Source organism: Ciconia boyciana, chromosome 8 (assembly GCF_034638445.1).
Source record: "Ciconia boyciana chromosome 8, ASM3463844v1, whole genome shotgun sequence".
NCBI classification, from domain to species: Eukaryota; Metazoa; Chordata; class Aves; order Ciconiiformes; family Ciconiidae; genus Ciconia; species Ciconia boyciana.
Window position 1 is genome coordinate 53057395 of NC_132941.1, and position 19103 is coordinate 53076497.

The window sequence follows — 19103 nt, forward strand, 5'->3', positions numbered from 1 at the left end:
GGCGGAGGACGCCTGAAAATTGTGTCTGAGGGTTGCTTGACTCCCCTGTCCTCCACGAACCCTACGTAATTGCTGGGCATTTTCTAGGTAGTGCTTGAAAGCGACAAAATCTGTTCCCACACCCACAGCAGTAATAAAACCAAATGACCCTTTCCTTCCAGCTAATCAAAAAGAACTGAGCAGCACTGGAAATCGATCACAGCACTTACTCTTTTGGAGGGTTAAGGTCTTCTGGGCGAGCCTCAAAGAACCTGAAAACTTCATCGCACTGTGAAATGTGAGGAGGAAGCCGAACCAGCGCCTGCAAAAGAAAACAGGGAGGGAGAAGCACTTAGAAAAGTCAAGTTCAAAACATGGCCTCAAACACCTAGACTACCAAGCAAGAGGAGGCAAAACAGTCCTGGCAGGAAATACAAAAAGAAAGCATCATGCCCGGCTACTTACCTGAGAAGAAAGGAAACAGCATGTCTGTTGACTACAAATGTCAAGTAGGATCCAATGAATTTAGACAAGCGATGGTACGTAGAGTCGGCCAATGTAATTTTTTTGACATGTGTAGATGAGCAGAATTTGGTCCACGTGTGCAAAACCATAACACTAAGTAGATAAGTGCTCTGTGGCTGGGACACTCTCCGTGCTGTGTGTTTGCACAGCACCTCAAACAATGTGGTTAGGGCTTATGGGCTCTATGTCAATGCACACAAATTCAAGCAGTGAAAATCTACAGACTCAATACCCACTAATACAACAGATTAATGTGCTCCATAAAGCTTTCCATTAAGCCCTGTCAACAGAAAAAGCAGAGTTTGCTAAAAAAAAAAGCAAACAACAACTTGCTCCTAAATTAACAGGAAAGGAAGTTTGATTAACTGTCTGGAAAAAATAAAGGCAGAGAGGCTATTTCTGCATGAAGAAGGCTTCACTGCAGTGCATCTTGGCTAACAACCTCCATACACGCTGCAAGGCACAGGTACGCAGCGCTTGTCATGTTCAGCAATAGTTAAGTACAATTTGGGAAGCAACCACATTATGTTGAAGTGTACTGGAAAGCGAGACTTCAAACCAATGAGACAAGCACGCAAGGCAGAAACATGCTATGAATTTGCTGTTCAGACTCTAGAGCTTGACGGTGCCAAAAGAGGCCAAAGAGCCATCCCCAGACCACAGAGATGGGACAGCAGCTCCAGGTGACATGACTCTGAGATTGCCTCCAGAAATGACCAGCAGGAGAGGAAAAGAGGCTGGAGTTCACCTCCTCCTGTGCTAAGTTACGTTGAAAATAGGCCACAGGTTAAATATAGACCAAGCTTCTTAGACGTGCTGTAAACCTGTTTGACAAAATGAGATTGTCTGGCTCTTCTGCTAGCTGAAACTAGGACAAACAATCTTGAAAGACAGACAAAAAACTGCACCAGAGCTAAATGAAAGTGCATTAGGGCGAACTGGTTATACTAACCCACGAGACATCTGATTGATCTTGGTCACACACACCAGAAGGCCCAGTCAAAGCATGAAGGCAGGACAGGGCAGTTGGTTACCCTCACGACTGTTTTTAACCAGGCTTTAGAAGTGGCTAGATTTGTTTCCAAGATCACTCCTGCTTGGGGATGTGAAGGAAGACAGCTGAAAAATGAAAATACCCTGCTCTGAAACTGCAGGTCTCCAGTATTACATGATGGGGTCTTGTTTGAGGTGGCCTGAAGTTCAAAGCGAAGTGCTTCCAGACCTACAGCTCTCCTTTCCCTGGTGGAGGGATGTTATAAAAACACAAGGAAAATCCGTTTGATATGAGCAGGCCTGTGAAGAATGAGGCACTGGCCTTTGGTCATGTGCAACTGCACTATAGAGGAATAAAAGATACCTTACAATAAGAAAGCAGCATCAGATGCCGAAGCTCAGCAACAGCCTGGCAGGTCCAAGTGCCGGGGCATGCGTACAGAGCACTGCTGTGTGCCTAACATAGGATGAAACTTAACAGGTGGAAAACTCAAGTGCTTTATTTTGAATGGAGGATGCCCTGGTCCCCAGTGCTATTCACTCAGTCTTGCTGTCTTGCCTAAAAGCATAACAAAGGTGTGAGCTCTCTGCCCTTACTCCTAGTGTGCATAAATGCATGCATCCAGCTGGCAAATTAAAACTAACACTGGGAAGTCAGGAACTGCCCGGGAATAGTAACAATTTCAGCATGTTGAAAGAGAAATGCCTTGCCAGCACAGGCTAACAAGGACACAGTCAACATTAAAGCATGTCTTATTCAGCTGCATCTCAAGCAGGAGACAGATGTAGGCAGAGAAGCAATGCTGTTTAACCAACAGCGGATGGGGCTGAGATTTAGTGATGGCTCTATTACTAACGCCCTTCTTGGTTCGGGCAGGTTACTTAACCTCTCTCCATCAAATTCAGCAGGGATATATCTTCAGTTACTCATTTACAATGCCAAGCAATAACACTTACCTAATCCGCAGAAAGGTTATGAGGCTCAGATATTTAATATCTACAGTGTGTTTTGAAATCTCAAAGGGCTTGATCTTGTGCAGTCAATGGGGCAAGAGCAAGCACTGCAAATGATACATATCATTACTAGGGAAACACAAATACCCAATTTATACATATCACAGGGGGTCCTGGACATCAGACACCTTCTCAAAGAGTCACCACTTCCCTACAGGTCGCAGGTGTTCACCCTTCCCAAAAACCAGGCTACAGATGTCAATCTTGAGCTGGAGCACAGAGTAGGTTTTCAGTGATGGAGGAGCACAAATCCTACCAAGCTGCTGTGGAGATTTGTGTTTCTAAATCTTTAGAAGCTTTAGGGAATCTGATCCCCCTGAATCAGTGGTCCCCTGCCTGGAAATCTCCAGGAGCACTGTGGTCCTGCCGAGTTGAAGCGGGGTAATTGAAAAGCACCTCCATGACTCCTGCTTTCGCAGGCAGTGGATAGAAATCAGCCAAAGCCATTTCCACACCCAGTCAACCACCTTCCCACCCTATGGACATGGCAGCCCTGGGGCAGGGCAGGTTCTCCTGCTTCTGAATCACCTCCCAAAGTACTGCAATTTTCAGCCCAGTGCATGGAGGTGAAATAAAATCTACCTGGTAGTAACTTGCCATAGCATGTTTTTCAGGGAGCTCAGGTGTAAGTCTGCAGCCAGTCAATTTTTACTTGTTTTTGTTAAGAAACAAAACCTTAAGAAGGGGTAAGAAATGCTAAGAAAGGGTAAGAAAGTGCAAACAAGGGTGTAAAACCAGGCAGAGTCAGTCTATTGATTTTGGACAGTGACAGGGAGCAGCAACGCTTTTTTGAGAAACAAACATCTCTTCAGCAAACACACAACGTCCACCCAGGAGCAAGCCAAGTCCAACATGATTCCAGCGAGTGAACAAAAAGTGCATTGAGGAGATGAGGGACACCGCTGTCACTCTGCAAGGAGAAAATGCAAGTTTCTGGCATTTCCAGCAAGACAGTTCCAGGGCAGAGCTGCAAGAGCCTGAAGGAAAGACTGCAGGGTCAAGGAATGAAGGGTAAAGAAAAAGAGGAAAACAGATGGTGAAAGGATGGAAAGGACAGGGAAGTGACATTCTTCCTGGGATGTGGAAACCAGAGGTAAATGCACACAGCTACAAACAGCAAGCATCCAGAAACAGCAAGGAATTTGCACAGGAAAGGTGAGAGACAAAAAGTGCCAGGGAGCAGAATTCAGCCTTGCACAACCAAGTATTATCAGTAATAGCATGTTTCCTTGCTCGGCATGCAAAGGCGGACGTGCACTGCTCAGACCTCACACGCTCCTTATGAGATACGCTTTTATGTGTTATTTCAGCCTGTAACGATGTCTGTCTCTCTATATTACAGGTTTCAGACAGTCTTGCAGAGTGGATGATTCAAAAGGCTATTAGAAAAGCTGTAACGTCAGGCAGGGTGTGAGCAAGCAGCCCTCGGCACTGGGGATGGCCAGCTACTCACACAGCACCAGCTCATCTGCAGGCAGGCTGCTGCACGCCGCACACAGCATTCGAGGCAAACAGAGCACCAGGCACAGGCAGGGGTTCATTGCTTAAGGTTACGTGAACAGCAGACAGCTCCGTGGGACTACGTCACAGCTCAAAGGCTTCACAAAATACATGCACATGGGTATAAAACCATGCAGGTACTTGTAAGCATGCACTGAGTGCTGTGTTGCATTTATGCAGATACATTTATAAAAAACAGACGCACAGACATATATATGTAGAGATACACAGCACACGTGTAGGCGTGTGTGTATATACGCACAGAACGATATTCACTCCGCTGAACTTTATATGTCTAAAATGGGAGACTGGTCACACTTGTCTATCAACTTGTATAACCACCAGAGAAAGACCAATGCCTTCAGGGGCTGCTCCGTCTACCCCACCATGGACGTCTAGTTCTGAGTGGGGTGAATCATTGACTGTCTCTCCCCACAGCCCATTGAGGGAGTTCAGATATATCGCTCTTGGATCCCTAATGTTCACTGGGGTTAATCCCAGCTCTGCACACAAATACACAGAGACAGCTGACAGTACCGCATGGTTATGACTCCCTGACTTTTCATATTAAGTATCCTGTTCTCAATTGTTTATCATTTTAATTAACGCTAATCATTACTGCCAGACACGTGGGGATGGCAGTGAGTCCAGCAAGGGGGAAGGTGCAATTAAAATAGTTCATTTCTCAGAACAGAGAAATAAATTGTTTCACCTACATTAAAACACTTTTCATTTCTGTTTTGTAACTCCAAGCTTGACCCCAAAACGCTGAAGTGTGGAGGCTGGATGGCAAACCCTGAGTGTCAGACAGAGACATGGATGAAGAGTACATGGTGGTGACTCAGACTGAAGAAGAAGTGGGGAGATGCAGGAATAAATAAAGAGCTGAAGGAAGAAGGAAAAGAGGGTGCAGAGTTCTGGAAGTAACTGGGACATAGTTCTGGGCCTCTGGCATGGAAGGACCATAAGGCAATGGAAAGTGAGGCTCTACTCCAGGTGCTGAGGGGCATTGCAAATAATTAACTCTCATTACTGCAGCTGGTCTAAACACATCAGGATTCTGAAATGTAGATTAAAAAATGACAAATAAAATTTGAAGTTTTTCACTTAAACTCTTTCGTTCTTGACCAGGACTAACTATTACTCCATCTTCAATCAGCACTAGCTTAGTGTACAATGGATGGAGACAGAAACGTCTGTGTATCTGTCTTGACGGGTTCAAGGATTAAACCTTGAAAGAGAGGCAGGACTGAGAGACCAAGAGGGAGGTAATCATGTTTTTGAAGTGTGGTCTCTCACACTGTGAACATTAATAAAAGAATGACCAATATTTCCTGGCACTGATGTGACTTGCTCATCTAATTTTTATTTAGGTGGCATGCTTTTGGGTACTCAAGCCTCACTATAGAAAAGCCTGTAAGCTTCTACTTAAATCCACCTCCAGTCGGGACAGCGTGAAGGCATGTGACAAATTCAGGTAAGTGTTTATGACAATGGGACTTCACATCTTAAGAGCTTCCCTGCACAAAGATGATTCCCTCAATTAGGACCAACACGCACAAAGATGCAAGTCTGCAAATGCTGGCCTGAGTCTTCCCAGAGGGCTGCATAAGGAGAGAGCAGTGGTTTTGTGAACCACCAACCTGAGAGGTCCTTCTTGAACACAGGACGGTACATACTGGACAAGCACACACCAGAGGTGTGTTTGGGAGATCAAAAGCTTAATAAATAAAATGCCCCTGGCAAGGCAAGGCTATGAAGTTGCTCTTTCTTTCACATTGGCAAAAACTCTGAAACAAATTAAGAAAATGAGGCCCAATGAGCCCAGAAGACCCTAAATCACACTAACGTAATTCCAAGCCTACAGTTAAGCGGGAAATCATCCAGAGATACCAATTCCAGTGGGCAGCACACATTTACTGGCAGAGGACAGTTTGGTAACTCACTCAGGTTACCAGTAACACATCCAGGCATCCAGACCCTGCACTTTCATGTTTACAGATGAGCAAAGTCCTGGAAATCTTCCCCTGTGTGTCCCACTCCTCTGTTTTTCATTGCAACTTCAAAGTTTCTTGTAGCTTTAGCAAAAACACTGGCCTAATTACCTCTGTGATGGCATTTCTCTAAGCTGGTACAATGCAATGAAGAATCACCCAGGTGTGAGGGGTCGGGAGGCCCATGCTGTAGGCTGCAGAGGGCTTATGCTGCTGATACAGAACATTCTGCAGACCTCCCCTGAGTGCCAAGTATCCCCACAAACTCTGCCTGTCACTGCTCCTGTGCCCAGCGCAGGAATCACAACACATCCAAATAGCAGAAGTCAGACCTGCTTCTCAGCCATGCAAATCACCACGCTCTGTCAGAGACAGTCTAGAAAAACAAACCAACAAATGGTTGAACATTTGCACCACTCATTTGTCAGGGCCCATCTGCACTTCGTCTTTCCAGGGCAGGTGAAAGGGATGGAGAACCCTCATCTGGCAAAAAAATTACCACGAACTTTGCATCTGAACTTGCCTCCCTCTTCTGCTTCCTTACAGATTCCAGTGGACAAAGGTCTATTGTCTCATTTATTCATTTTATTATCCCATATCAGATTTTCTCCATCAACTTCACCCACATCATTCCAGCATAATTCTCTAAATTTTTCAAAATTAAGCATGTTGTCTGCCTACTCATTTTAGGACTAGCATGGGACATAAGCTTTGCACTCTTCTTTTATAGAAGCAGGACTGAACTTGTCAAAATGATGCTCTTGCTCTACAGTTCTATACAATTCTCTAAAAAGTCAAAACATCCACTGGATAGGGGAAGAAATGTAGAAAACAGCTAACACTTCCAAAGAGGCGGGCATGATCCAACTCTCAAGTCATGCACATGCACCACTAGCTTCCACAGAACAGGAAACAGTAGTGAGCAATATTATTTTATTAGCAAAAAAAACCCCAAAACATTTTCCCTTCTTACACCAAGAGGGAATTCATTGGATTTCACTTCAGCTTTCTAGAAGTTAGCGTCGTAGCTAAGTGAGTCACTCAGGTTCCCTCTGTAGTTACAGCTGAATGGAGAGAGACCCTGTGTCTGGTTTAGGCTGGTGAAGTGAGGCCACTCTGGTTCAGACTCACCACCTAATTTTCTGTTCCCAATTCACAGCTTTCTGTCATTCCTGGTAAACTTCATATTGGGATGGAAAGATTACAGTAAGGTTATGAAGGTCATGTTCCCAGAAACCTTGTAAGTGGTGACCTTCAGTGAAGGTAGCAAGAAAGCACTTCTGAATTTTAAGCCTCTGCTAAGCCCCAGAGATGAAATCCTGTCCCTGCTGAAGGTCAGTAACAGAAATACCATTGACTTTACTGTACCAAGAAGCTCTCCTTCTAAAATCTGTTTCCCTAAATTTGTACTTTTGAAGTTCAGTGACTGATTTTCATCATTATTTTCAGTCTTGTGGACTTTCATATCCTGGCCCAGGTTTGGAGCAGTAATAACATAGGACAATAATTATTTGAATAAATGCAAATTGGATGAACCATAAATGTTCAAAAGAAAACCTTACTCTCATAAAATGTGCAGACTTAGAAAGGTTGGGAGAGGTATGAGTTGCAACTCTCAGGTCCCTCTGTTTATTCACACAGGTTGCCAGCTGTGTGCTGTGGGATTTAAGAATGACTGGGTACGTCCTGTGCCAGGCAATGGTGTGACCAACTACCGTCTTCATTTTACTCCATGTAATTAGGAGAAGGCTGTAGTGGAAGCCGAAGAAATCAGCCCACACTGGATTATAGGCAGGACATCATAGCTACACCTATACTGTTTTTGAAGAGCGGGCACAGGCTTGCCTACCATCCCCACTGGACACAAATCAATGTCTGGGCATGGGTTTGGAGTCAAATGCAGGGGATGGAAAAAAAGCTTGGCATTGCTTTACTTCCTGGCACTGGCTTAAGCTCCCACCTACCTGCAGCCCAGACTGTTCAGGCACAACCATGGTCGTACATGCTCCAACAATATACACCCCAGGGGGACAGAGGAGTTAGCCAGGGCCTTCTTTCCTTAAAGACCTGACATCCCATGCAGAGAGACACTATGGGGGATGTAGCTCTCTGGAAGCACTCACGCAGACATGAGGTGCAATGCCTGCTCAAGCTTGTCAGTGACTACGAGCCCCGCTCTCCAGTGCCATCCAGATTTAAACGTCTTCTACTGTGAAGTACTGAGGCAAATTAAATACAAATTATGGTAAACTACAAATGAAATAAGAAAACACTACATCAGGCACAAGAAACTTGTGAGCCAGAAATCAGTGGAAGCTGGGATAATATTCTGGAGAAGTCACTGTAAGTTTACCTGGGGTTTATACTCTTTGCTGGGCATGGCTGTGGCTGCTGCTGGAGATGGAAAACACTGGGCTGGACGAAACTGGGGTCTAACCTAATACAGCTGGGTCTACGCTCATAAAAGCAGCGCCTATTAACAAATAGATTAAGGATACAGCTTGGCTTTGGGGAAGCATCCAGCCATGTCTCCGAGCTGGGCAGCAGCATTAAATCTTCCCTGTATCATCTGAACCAGAGCGAACTGAGCCAGACTTCTCCAGGAGAGAAAAAAGGAAGCGAGGAGGAGGGCGGCAATCACGGCGCCGCAGTGTCAACGAATGTGCCAGTGGCTGACGCCACAACGTATCCCTTGGCCATGACCGGCGGGGCGCCGGCAGGCCTGGCCGGGTCGGGTCGGGTCGGATCTGTCTGGGGTGCAGACAATGGGGTCCCAGAGAAGGAGCTGCCCCCCCGGCGTCAGTCACTGCTTTCTCCAGCGCGCATCTGCTGGGTGAACCCTGACATCAGCCCTCACCGCTCCCGTCGCGGGCAGTTCCTGTCTGAAGGAGGGTGGCTGGGGATGCAGTGAGACCCTACATATTTTAAAGAAAGCTGTTCGGCCGCCGGCAGGAAGACAGTGCGTTAATTGTCACACAAGAAAGCCTGATCTCATGAGATAAGACTTTAATCGCAGCTTCCTTGCCCGGGGGGTGCAGATGGCATGGGTTTCACTGCCCCCCCCTCCAGCATGCCTCAGGCACTTCGGTGATCTGCTCCCAATTTTGGATGAGCAAATGTCTGACTGGAGAAGTTCTTGGGAATGTATTTTTTCCTCTCCACCTGCTCCTCTGGCTTTCTAAAAACAGAAACGAAACCCCAAGGGAAATAAGAGAGGAAGTCTGGGGTTTAAACTACGCGCTGACTGATGTGCTCAATGCCTCTACAAAAACTGGGTATTCGCCTTGCTTAGAAATGACTTTTAATCTACAGTCAGAGGATTAATTATCATCAAATCATAAACTCTAAGCTAGAAAGGAAAGATTAGGTGACTTAACCTTCTTCTCAACACAGACATGTTTTTCTGTCCTGCAATAAATTTCCAGGCTTTCACTCATCAGGAAAAGCACTCCTGGAAGCCACCGGGCCACCACCAGTGCTGCGCCAGCCGGCACTGTCCCTCGTGCGGCACTGAGGGCAGACAGGCAGGGAACAGAAGAAAACGCCATCTTAGTTGTGCCTCTCTGCCTGCTCAACTCCTGCATTCATCGAGGCTGAAGTAGAAATAAAATCCACATTTAGGACAGATGAGGCCTACGGCCTTTACTGAGTAAATGAGGCACCAAGCCGGTGCATAAAGTTTGCAGGGGAAAATGCTGCGAGGACCCTGGGAGCAAACAGCGGCCTGCTTTCACCTGCCCTGTTAGTCCTGGTGGTGTTTGGGAAGGACCATCCTTCCTTATGATGGGCTCAACACAGACGAAGCTCTTAGTAGTATCCGGCAGGGAAAGCCCAGTGTTGGTGGTGGCTGTGAGCCCCCACCCAGGAGGGCTGCCAGATGCTCCCCGGGGCTCTTACCCTGCAGTACTCGTCGATGGGCTTCAGCCTCTTCACAGCTACGTCTCGGACATGGCTCCTCCGGAACAGGATCTTGCCTGAGGAGGGAACAGATGAAAGGCAAGGGTTAGGGGCATCGTCTGCCACACGGGACAGCATGGCAGCACCGAGCAGAAAGGTCAGCAGATGGGGTTTCATCCCTGGCTCCAACCACGGCCGTCGGCAGTGCCGGTGGCTGAGCTCTGCAACCCCGTTATGGCCCCAACAGAGGAGTCCCAGTACTGGAGAGGTTCGCACAGCAGCTGCTTTGTGTGACTGTGGCCACCCGTCGCTACAAGACAGACGGGATGGCACACTCGGAGGAGGTGTGAGCAGCAGAGCCGCTCCTGCCCTTGGAGCACGCTGCACAGAAACATGCTGCGAGGCAGGCGACGGAGGGATGCGGGGCAATAGCTATTATGGGAGTGTGCGTGGCACCTCTCGCAGCGGGATGCTGCTGGTCTTCAGTTTGCACAGGAGACGCAGCACACTGCCAACCGCTACCACAGGCACAGCAGCTCTGAAACCTTGGCGACTGCTGCCAAAGTCCCGCTTGTGTGAGCTGCTGAAAGGGGACCACAGCGACTCACGGGGCAGAGGGAGTTTTTCTGATTTCATCCTGTAGATAACAAAAAGTTTTGGTTCCCCTTTAGTGATAGCGTTATCCTGGAATGGACCGACACTGTCTTATCACTTCCTTCTACTTTGGGGCCGCTTTGGCACGTCCATGCTGGCAGCACAGGGAGCATCGCTGGGGTGGGATGGGGGCTCCATCTACACCCCATGCCTGCCCACTCAGCCACCTCCCATTGTGGGTGCTCCTGCCCTTGCAGGCAGACAAACCACAGAGCCAGCTCACGAGCAAATACAGGGCTGTTGGTGACAGAGCCCTTATAAATCTGCAGAGGGAAACCAAATAATAGAAGAAAAATAAACAAACTCTCTTTTTTGAAAGTAAAAAAAATAACAACCTCAGTGTCCTTACTGGATGACATTTCTGCAAGCAGTTAAGATTAAATAAACGGCTGGGTTTTGTGTGAAATTGATTGTAACAAAGTTTATCAAAATAATCTAGGAGCTGAGTTTCCCCACACACAAGGATGTCATAGAGTTGGTATTTTTTTGGCTTGAAGGGATTATATCTTCATATCCTTTTTTGGTGGTTTTCTTCCCTTTTTCTTTTGTGCTGTATTTCTTTTAATGTAATGAGACAAGAATAAATTATATGTCTCCTTGTGGTGGAAGAAAACAGTATCTGCCAGCATTATTTAGTCCATAAAATGTCTACGTAAAAAAACCACTGACATATATACCACCCCCTCCTCCAAACTTCTGCCAACAGGCAAATGAGATACTCATCTGTAGATCACAGGATAAGAAAATGGACTAGGAAATGAAATCAGATCCAAAATCTGAATATGTGGCTTTGATTTTGTCATGATTACACAAGCTGAGAGGTTAATGAAACAGCAGCCTTTAACAGTCCAGTAACAGAGGCCCTAAACCCTCCCAGACTCTGCCCCTTTTGGTTGCCTTTTCCTCCATAGCAGATAACCTGGAAGGTGTTAAAGCCTTTTGCTTCAGACAGGAGAAAGTGGTTTATCTCCATCCCCAATTCTGGGAGCAAAACAGTTTGTCCTGTGAGGTAAAGCCATTTCCTAGTGCCATAAATTTATCTCTCTGGATTCCCTGTGGTTATCTCATTACAAAGCTGGTGCTGAGCCATCCCTGTAGGATGCGATGCCACACGGTCACAGAGCACAGGGGAAATCTTCAATAGGTGTCCGAGACGTTCATCTGAGCTTGAGTGATTCAGTCAATAAGCTGCTGGAGAACAAAAGTCGCACTTCCATCGCCCTGCACCGACCAACTTTGGACACACCAAACATTGCTGCTTTCCTGCTTCTCTGCCTGGTAAATGGGGAGAACTATCTGCACTTCCAAAACATTTCTTATTATTTCTGATAGTCTCCAGGATCACACTGTACTTGTACTGCATAACTGCAGTAAGCTGCTTTTTTGGGGGGAAGGGGTGTAGGGGTAGCTGTAGAGAAAAGACTAGTTCCTTTCTCCGTGCTCCAGAAATGCTGGTGTGGGAGATCTTGGTATTTCTTTGCAACTTTTATAAATATACTGCAAAGAGAAAGCGGCATTTTGGAAACATTCTCACTTTCTGGCTTTCCTGTTTTCAGTTCAAGCCACAAGTCGAAAGTCGAACCGGTGACCATATAAAAACATAAAGGAACCAAAGACTTAAACACATTAAAGATCTCCTGTAAATGCAATTCAGCTTTCCTAAAAAGACAGTTTACAGGGAGGCCCAGTTTTCAAAGTAACATAATAAATGAAAGACTCAAACATAAGAAACAAGATAAATATAATAAAGACCGTTATATTAAACACAGAGTACAAAAAAGACCCCAGGATATGATGAGTCTTAATTCAGTCCTTAAATGGAGATGGAAAATATCAGGATCACTGCGGTGTTAGGATGAAGCAAAGCCCAGAAGGTGCTTCCATTTTTATCCCCTCAGAAAAAGGAAGATTTTCCCTCTGCTATTGGAAGCTGGAAAAGGCTCGATGAGGGCTGTGGGGAAGATCTGTAGCTGCCAGTCCAGTATGGCATTTGAAACTGAGATATGGAGAAAGCTGAGTAGTTTAGAGGACCATGGATTAGCAATCAACAAAGAAAAAAGCAAGAAGAAAAACAAGGACATTCCGCAAGCACATCCTATTCTGGTGGGTAGCAAGGAGGGACCCCCTCACAAATCCTGGGGGTCCTCAGGCAGAGAAGTCTCATTGCCAGGGGTACTGAAGCAGCTCTAAGGAGGGACGACTTCCCAAACGCCCAGCTTCTCCCCTTTTCTGGGAAGACAGACTGTGCTGACAGAAGCTCGGCCAAAGCCATCACGACCGACCAGCAGGAACCACTGCAGATTCGGTACAAGCTACTACTGCTTTCTCCAGTTCCCCCATTTCTACCGGTCTTCCTCCGAAAGCAGGGGAGGTCCCATGGGACTGGAGAAGGAAGGTAACCCGAGAGACCCACACTGTACACTCTTTAAGCTCTCCAAGTGGGTGCACTGGACACAGACCCCTTTAATGGAAAGCTGTGCCTAACGAGGTAGTTAGGGTCGCCATAAAGAAATAAAGAACAGGCAGACAGCCGAGCAGCGGGGCCGCGTAAGAGCCAGCGAGGTGCCCTCAGGACGGCAGTGGAAAGCAGCATTTCATGCAGCGCTAACGTGAAGCGGGAAGTCCCGGGGCAGCTGGTAAATGCAGAACAGCCCAGGCAATTTCCTTGTGAGGGTGGAGTGGTGGTTTATGTGCCGCTTGGCTTTTCCTCTGGGTAGTTTCCACATCTCTAAGGAAGGGACCTACTTCTATGCGAGTACATACAGTGCTGCTTCCTCTCTCCTGAATTTTACTGCAGCTCTTTTAAGCCTCCTCAGGCACTACCAGCCCCATTTTACAGAAGGACGAGTGGCTTTTTAACCATGCTGCAGCCCAGCTAGGAAGGGAACAGGAAATCTGTCTCGGACTCAGATGGGAACCTATAGCCTACATGGGACGGCGCTGCCTCGTGCAAATATTTCATTCACCTATGTGCCAGGCTCGGACCGGGCCAAGGGAGGTCTGGCACATGTTAGGAATGACTCCAAGGACTGCAGCACTGGGAAAGAGAGACGTGGGGAAGACACAGGGCTCCAGCCCTGCTGCTAGTGCAGGATAACAATATTTATTTTTATCCTTTTTTCTTTAAAGAAAATATTATTCCTAGGAAATTAATGTGGATAAGAGGCAAAGTATCAGATTTAGCATTGTAGGGGACATCTTAAGTCATTCCTTCATCTTTCTGTATATATATAGATGTAGTCTTCAATTCTGCGACCACACACCTCTTCTCCCACAAGACCTCAGTTTCCTCCTGTATACACAGCGGGTGCACAAAGTGGGAAGAATAAAGCTATGCAGGAGACTTGTCTATCTGGCAGCTGCTCATTCTGCAAGCTTAAAGGCATCCTCTGAATATCACTTTATTCCTGCATAACCTCATACTTAGAGTAGCACAGATTTTAACAAGTGCCATGGACTCCAAGAACAAACAGGCTTAAAAGCATCCCAACACTCTGGTTCTCCCAGAAGCCTACAGGTCTGTGCTGAACACACCAGAAAGGCCCATAGCCTAATGCTTTGCAGGGGGAAGAAGGGAAGAAGCCCATCTCCTGGTGGGCTTGGTGACACTGTGGAGCATGGTCTGGAGGCAGGACAGCACCGGGCATCACTAGGCAGAGAAGCACGAGAAGTCCTCAAGGGGATGCCTAGCAGGAGAATCCAGTCTTCCTTCTTCAAGGGAGGGGGACATATGCTATACATCCCCTACAGTCACAGCAGATGCCAGCTGTCACAGCAGCTACTGCCAGACTGGTGATTTGTAAGCTCTAAGACAGCCTCTAAAACAAATCTCCTAATGACACCTTTCACTGCCAAGGAGAGGTGCTATATATCTAGGCCTCAAGACCTTCTAGAGATGTCTTCGTGATCTTACCACCACTGCGCCAGGGCTCAGCCCCGAGCTGCCAGCTTTGCTGCTCTTTAGAGCCAGGCAGTGAGTGGGAGCTGCGGCAGGGGCAACAGGGAGGCAGAGAAATTGCTGTTTAGCTCCTTTCCAAATCTGCCAGAGAACAGATCCACCTCTTGCTCTTACTCTCCGATTGCTGAGCTTGAGTCTCCTTTCAAGGGACGTCTGGGTGACGGATTGGTTTAAGGACACCAGTTGTTTCACACAAGGAGCGTCTGTCAGAGGTTAGGGAGAGCCCAAACCCACTGACAAAGGGAAAATGGACAAATACACACTCACATTTAATCTTCTAGTTCAAGTGCCGTCACCACACTTCAGAGGGCAGTACGTGAAGCAAGCCATATGATAAATATTCCACAGTGGACAGCCTGAAGACTAATGGGCACATTAAAAATACTGAAATGTCTCATCTGATTTATGTTTAAGAGAGACATGTGCTGCCTCCAACTACAGAAGCTCCAGCTGTGGAGGCTTTGTCGGTCAGCTGTCTCCTAAGAGCAGGGAAGAGCCCCTGCTTCTGCCTCTTCCTGTTGTTCTTGTTACTGTGCTGTTGGGTTCTCTCCTCTTTTTACCTGAGAACCTGGGAGGTACCAGGTCCGTCTGTATATACATTGCCAATCAATGTGTTCAACCTAAGATCAACTTCTCAGAGACAGAATCTGCTTATGAGATGATATCATACTCTTTTTGCAGTTACACTGGGGCTACATCAGTAAAAAAGAGTAAAGAATCTAGCCCTCACGCAGTTACAGGTTCTCCTTTTGGGCTAAGCAGCTTCCTCCACTGTAACTAAAACCATTTTGCTGCTCAAGTATTTTTATGAAGGCTTCTAGTCCTTACACGTACACATAGCTGTTATTAATTTTATACACTGAAGAGGCACAGATGTGCAATCAGATATGACACAAATTCCCCTCAGCCCATTTAAGCTGTGACATCCACCTCAGGGTCCTGCCCAAAACTCTCAGGCACCAGTCACACAATGTAGCTCCTAAATGGAGCATTTAAATACACACTGCCACCTTGCAATGTAAAATAGATAATTCAACAGCACAACACTATGGGATAGAAGAACAATTTTATGTTTCTCATGGAAGTACGTGTGATTGTCAACCAGATGGCAATCTGACAGTGGCCAAAAAAGAGGTGTGCTCCTTACAAAATAATGTGTTTCTTTTACATGGGGATCCCAGTTTCCATGGATTGTTTCATCCATTATTTCCTGGAGTCAGAAAGCCAGTGCCAGGGTCCTAACACTGATGGCATTTGCTCCTGACAAAGAAATGGGAGGGAAATGATTCATAGTGTTTCCACTGGTGGGAGGGGGAAGGACGTTTTTAATAAGCAGAAACTCGTGACAGAGTCAGAACTGTTGGCTGAACTTGGCTGCCAAAGAGCCTCAGTTGATAAAGGCCTTTGCTAATCAGCAGGAATTACTATGGAAGGTGACAAGAGGTGACGGAGACAGATGGGACAGCCAGGAAAGCCAACACGAGCAGTAACAATATTGCCGAGATATGGGGAACGGTGGGGAGGGTGTCCTTCTGCACTTGGATCCTGTTTTTAATGTGCATAAGCTGCAACGTTAAAGAAAATCACCAAGAAACAATAAAGCATGGGAAATAACATGGCTTGTATAAGAGAATATCACCAGGAAGAGAAACCTTCCTCCATTAGAAGTGATAAGCAGAATATGCCCTTATGTGAATAATTACAAGGGGAAACCAAAGACAGGCAAGAGGCGAGGCTGGATTCCCCACCAGGAGACAGCTCCTACCTCTGAACCTAGCTGCTGTCCACTGTCTGTAGGGGTGGCTACTATCCTCCACGGACAACAGCACCAGCTCTAGAACAGCTTTGCTAGTACAGACTTTGGGAATTCAAGCACCAGGCACAGCTGGAAGAAGGAGAAAAGCCATGAGCACTGATGCTGAAATTCAGGAGTGACAGATGGGGGCCACGGGGTGCAAATCTCAAGCTAACAGCTCTGTTACTGTTTGTACAGTGTTTTGCATAAGCCAAGAGCTACTTCATGTTGCTCTATGTCCTGCTGCTATCACCCAAACAACCCAAACAACTCCTCTTCAGCTGCCCCAGCTGCAAATCTCCCACCTCTCCAAAGCAAGGCAGGAATCACAGTGCAGGCAAATTATGCAGTGTTTGGTCTGGAAAGGGCAGGCAAAAGTGTTACAAAACTATCCTTTCAATTTTCTTACTGTGGGACAGCTCTCTGTGCATTGGTCCATATGCACCAGCAAACCCGAAGAGACCCATCACCTTGCTTAAACCAACTTTACCACCAGAGTACAGCAAAGTAAAGCATGTATCCCACACAAGAGGATCTCAGTGTGAGCACAAGTCCCCAGCTCCCTTAAAACTGAACTTCCCAGTCTGTGAGTGGTTGCAAAATGTTGGGCGTGTTGATTCAGTGAGTAAAGTCTTCAATTTCTGCAGTAAAACCGGTGCCTCCTCAAACTACACAGCTCAGCTTCCCCAAGGTGGATAGTGAACTCATTTGTAATTACTGGTTGCAAGTGCTACCTTAGCCTGCAAACAGCCAACTGCTTTTAATTGCAGAAAGCAGTCAGTTTGTCCGAGGGGAGAAGGAGAAAGGTATTTATACCTGCAGCCAGCAACACCAGCAACTGGCACACCCTCACCCAGAGGAACTGACCTGATGGTAATTCCGAGTCCCACAGCGATGAGGAGCCAAAAGAGGGTCACATTTTCAAAACATCTGAGAAACACTGCCTTAGGAAACAGCACAGCTTCCTCACACAGAGGATGCAGGAGTGTCCCCCTATTTGCACAGAGTCTTTGCTACGCTGGGAGCAAAAGGCACAGAAAACAGGAAAGCCTATGCAGATCCAAAGGCATCACCCTTGCCTATGCAAACTTCTCCCTAAGATAAGAATCTGCACACTTACACATCCACTGCACCCTGCGTTTTGTTGAACATCCTTCGAAAAGATCTGTTTCCAAATTTCCAGGACCAAGTCATCTAACATGCGGAAACATCAGGGCTTAAATAATGATCAAACTATCTAGACCTTGTACCAAACTGATCAGAGAAACATCAAGCACTATGTCTCATTGCTGAAACATTTGATTTTCCTCCTGTATCAGCTGACGCCAGTGTCCTGCTTTCACCTAGGTAGTTAGTGGCTCCTAACCTGTGATCTTCAAATCACTAGTGGTCCACAGACAGTCTACAGAGCTACGTTCAAGAGTAACTTTCACTCCCTGGCCAGTGTGGGAATGATGTGGATCACTGTATGTTGGTCCAACGAGTTTGGGAACCAGCAGCCCCTGTTTGTATTACATATTTGCTGGTGAACATGCTTGTATCATTCAAGCTACTCAGCTCCAGAGTGGGAAAAGGCAAGAGCCTCTCAAATGCCTCTGTGCCACCTTAACCATGAAAAACGCTCCTCCTGAAGGGCAAGACCATGCCCCTGTAGCTACACTAACTAAACTCTTCCTCCACTCTTTCCAAAAACACATCAAGTACCACCTTGCTCACCGGGGTCTGTTGAAGTCAACAGGAGTCTTTCTACTGACACTCAGTGGTATGGACCCTCAGGGAAGGACCATATGGTCCCACCTCAATCTTTTAAAGCAGGAGCCTTAACGAATTGAGCCTATTAAAACATTTGCACTGTCTTATAAGCTCTTATGAGACTTGTCATTAATGCACGTGCTGGTGTGACAGTAAGCCCAAGACACCACAGACACTGGACCAGCGCCAGCCTCGCCGACAGGCAGCCTTTGCGTTACATCCACTGGGTCGAGGACCTTGGAGCAAGGTCACTGGAGGGAGATGGATTTGCACCACACCCTTGCCAAACTACACTGGAAAAGCACAGTAAGGTCCTAGCCACATCCTTTGGTGTGACTGGCAATAACACTGCTTGGGAGACTCCACCCTTAAGCTGGTTGAGAACTGGAGCTGTGAAAAAATAATATTTGCACTCACACCACACAGATCAAAGTTATTATTACTAGGAGGTAGGTCATGCAATAATGCGGTGCTACAGCATACACTCTTACAGGAACATTGCAGGTCGAAATTGAGGGCAGGGATGCGAAGATGGCTTCACAAGGTCACAAAATGAGCACACACTAATGAAAGCAATAAAGCCAGTCCCTAGATCCCTCTGCTGATCATATGCAGAATGAAAATACATCTACCTTGGCATCTAGGGCCAGAAAATCTTTCTGTTCAAACATTTATTCTAATTAAAAAAAATTCCTCTATTTCTGCTGCAAATAAGGCAAAATTCCCTCCTGTGGAGGACCTTGATTGAGTCAGCTGCCATGTACACGTCCCACATTACAGGAGGTGAAATTCAGCAGTCAGATTGGCAGGGACAGTGCTCCTCAGAGCAGTTGTGGTATTTGGAAGGCACCAATTAACACAGAAATTAAACAAACAAACTACGTGGCGGCAAACATAACTAGGTGTCTGTGCTTGTCAGAGGCTGGAACTCACCAGCTAGGATTTCAGAGAGCAGTATTCAGAAATGAAATCCCCTGTGCTTTGCAAAACAGAGCACTGTTCTCTTTTTCCAAATGGAAGTGCTCTCCTGGAGTCCTCCAAG

General features: G+C 46.6%; 1 protein-coding gene across 2 annotated transcripts in view; it reads right to left on the reverse strand.

Moving 5' to 3' along the window:
- Positions 1 to 19103, reverse strand: part of SH3PXD2A (SH3 and PX domains 2A) — a 273440-nt gene that overhangs the window by 151645 nt on the left and 102692 nt on the right. For both annotated transcript variants that reach the window (XM_072870729.1, XM_072870728.1), the window contains exons 4-5: positions 9903 to 9979; positions 210 to 301 (exon numbers count right to left, since the gene is read on the reverse strand). In XM_072870729.1, coding sequence (XP_072726830.1) covers positions 210 to 301; positions 9903 to 9979 — 169 coding nt within the window. The remainder of the gene's footprint in view (positions 1 to 209; positions 302 to 9902; positions 9980 to 19103) is intronic.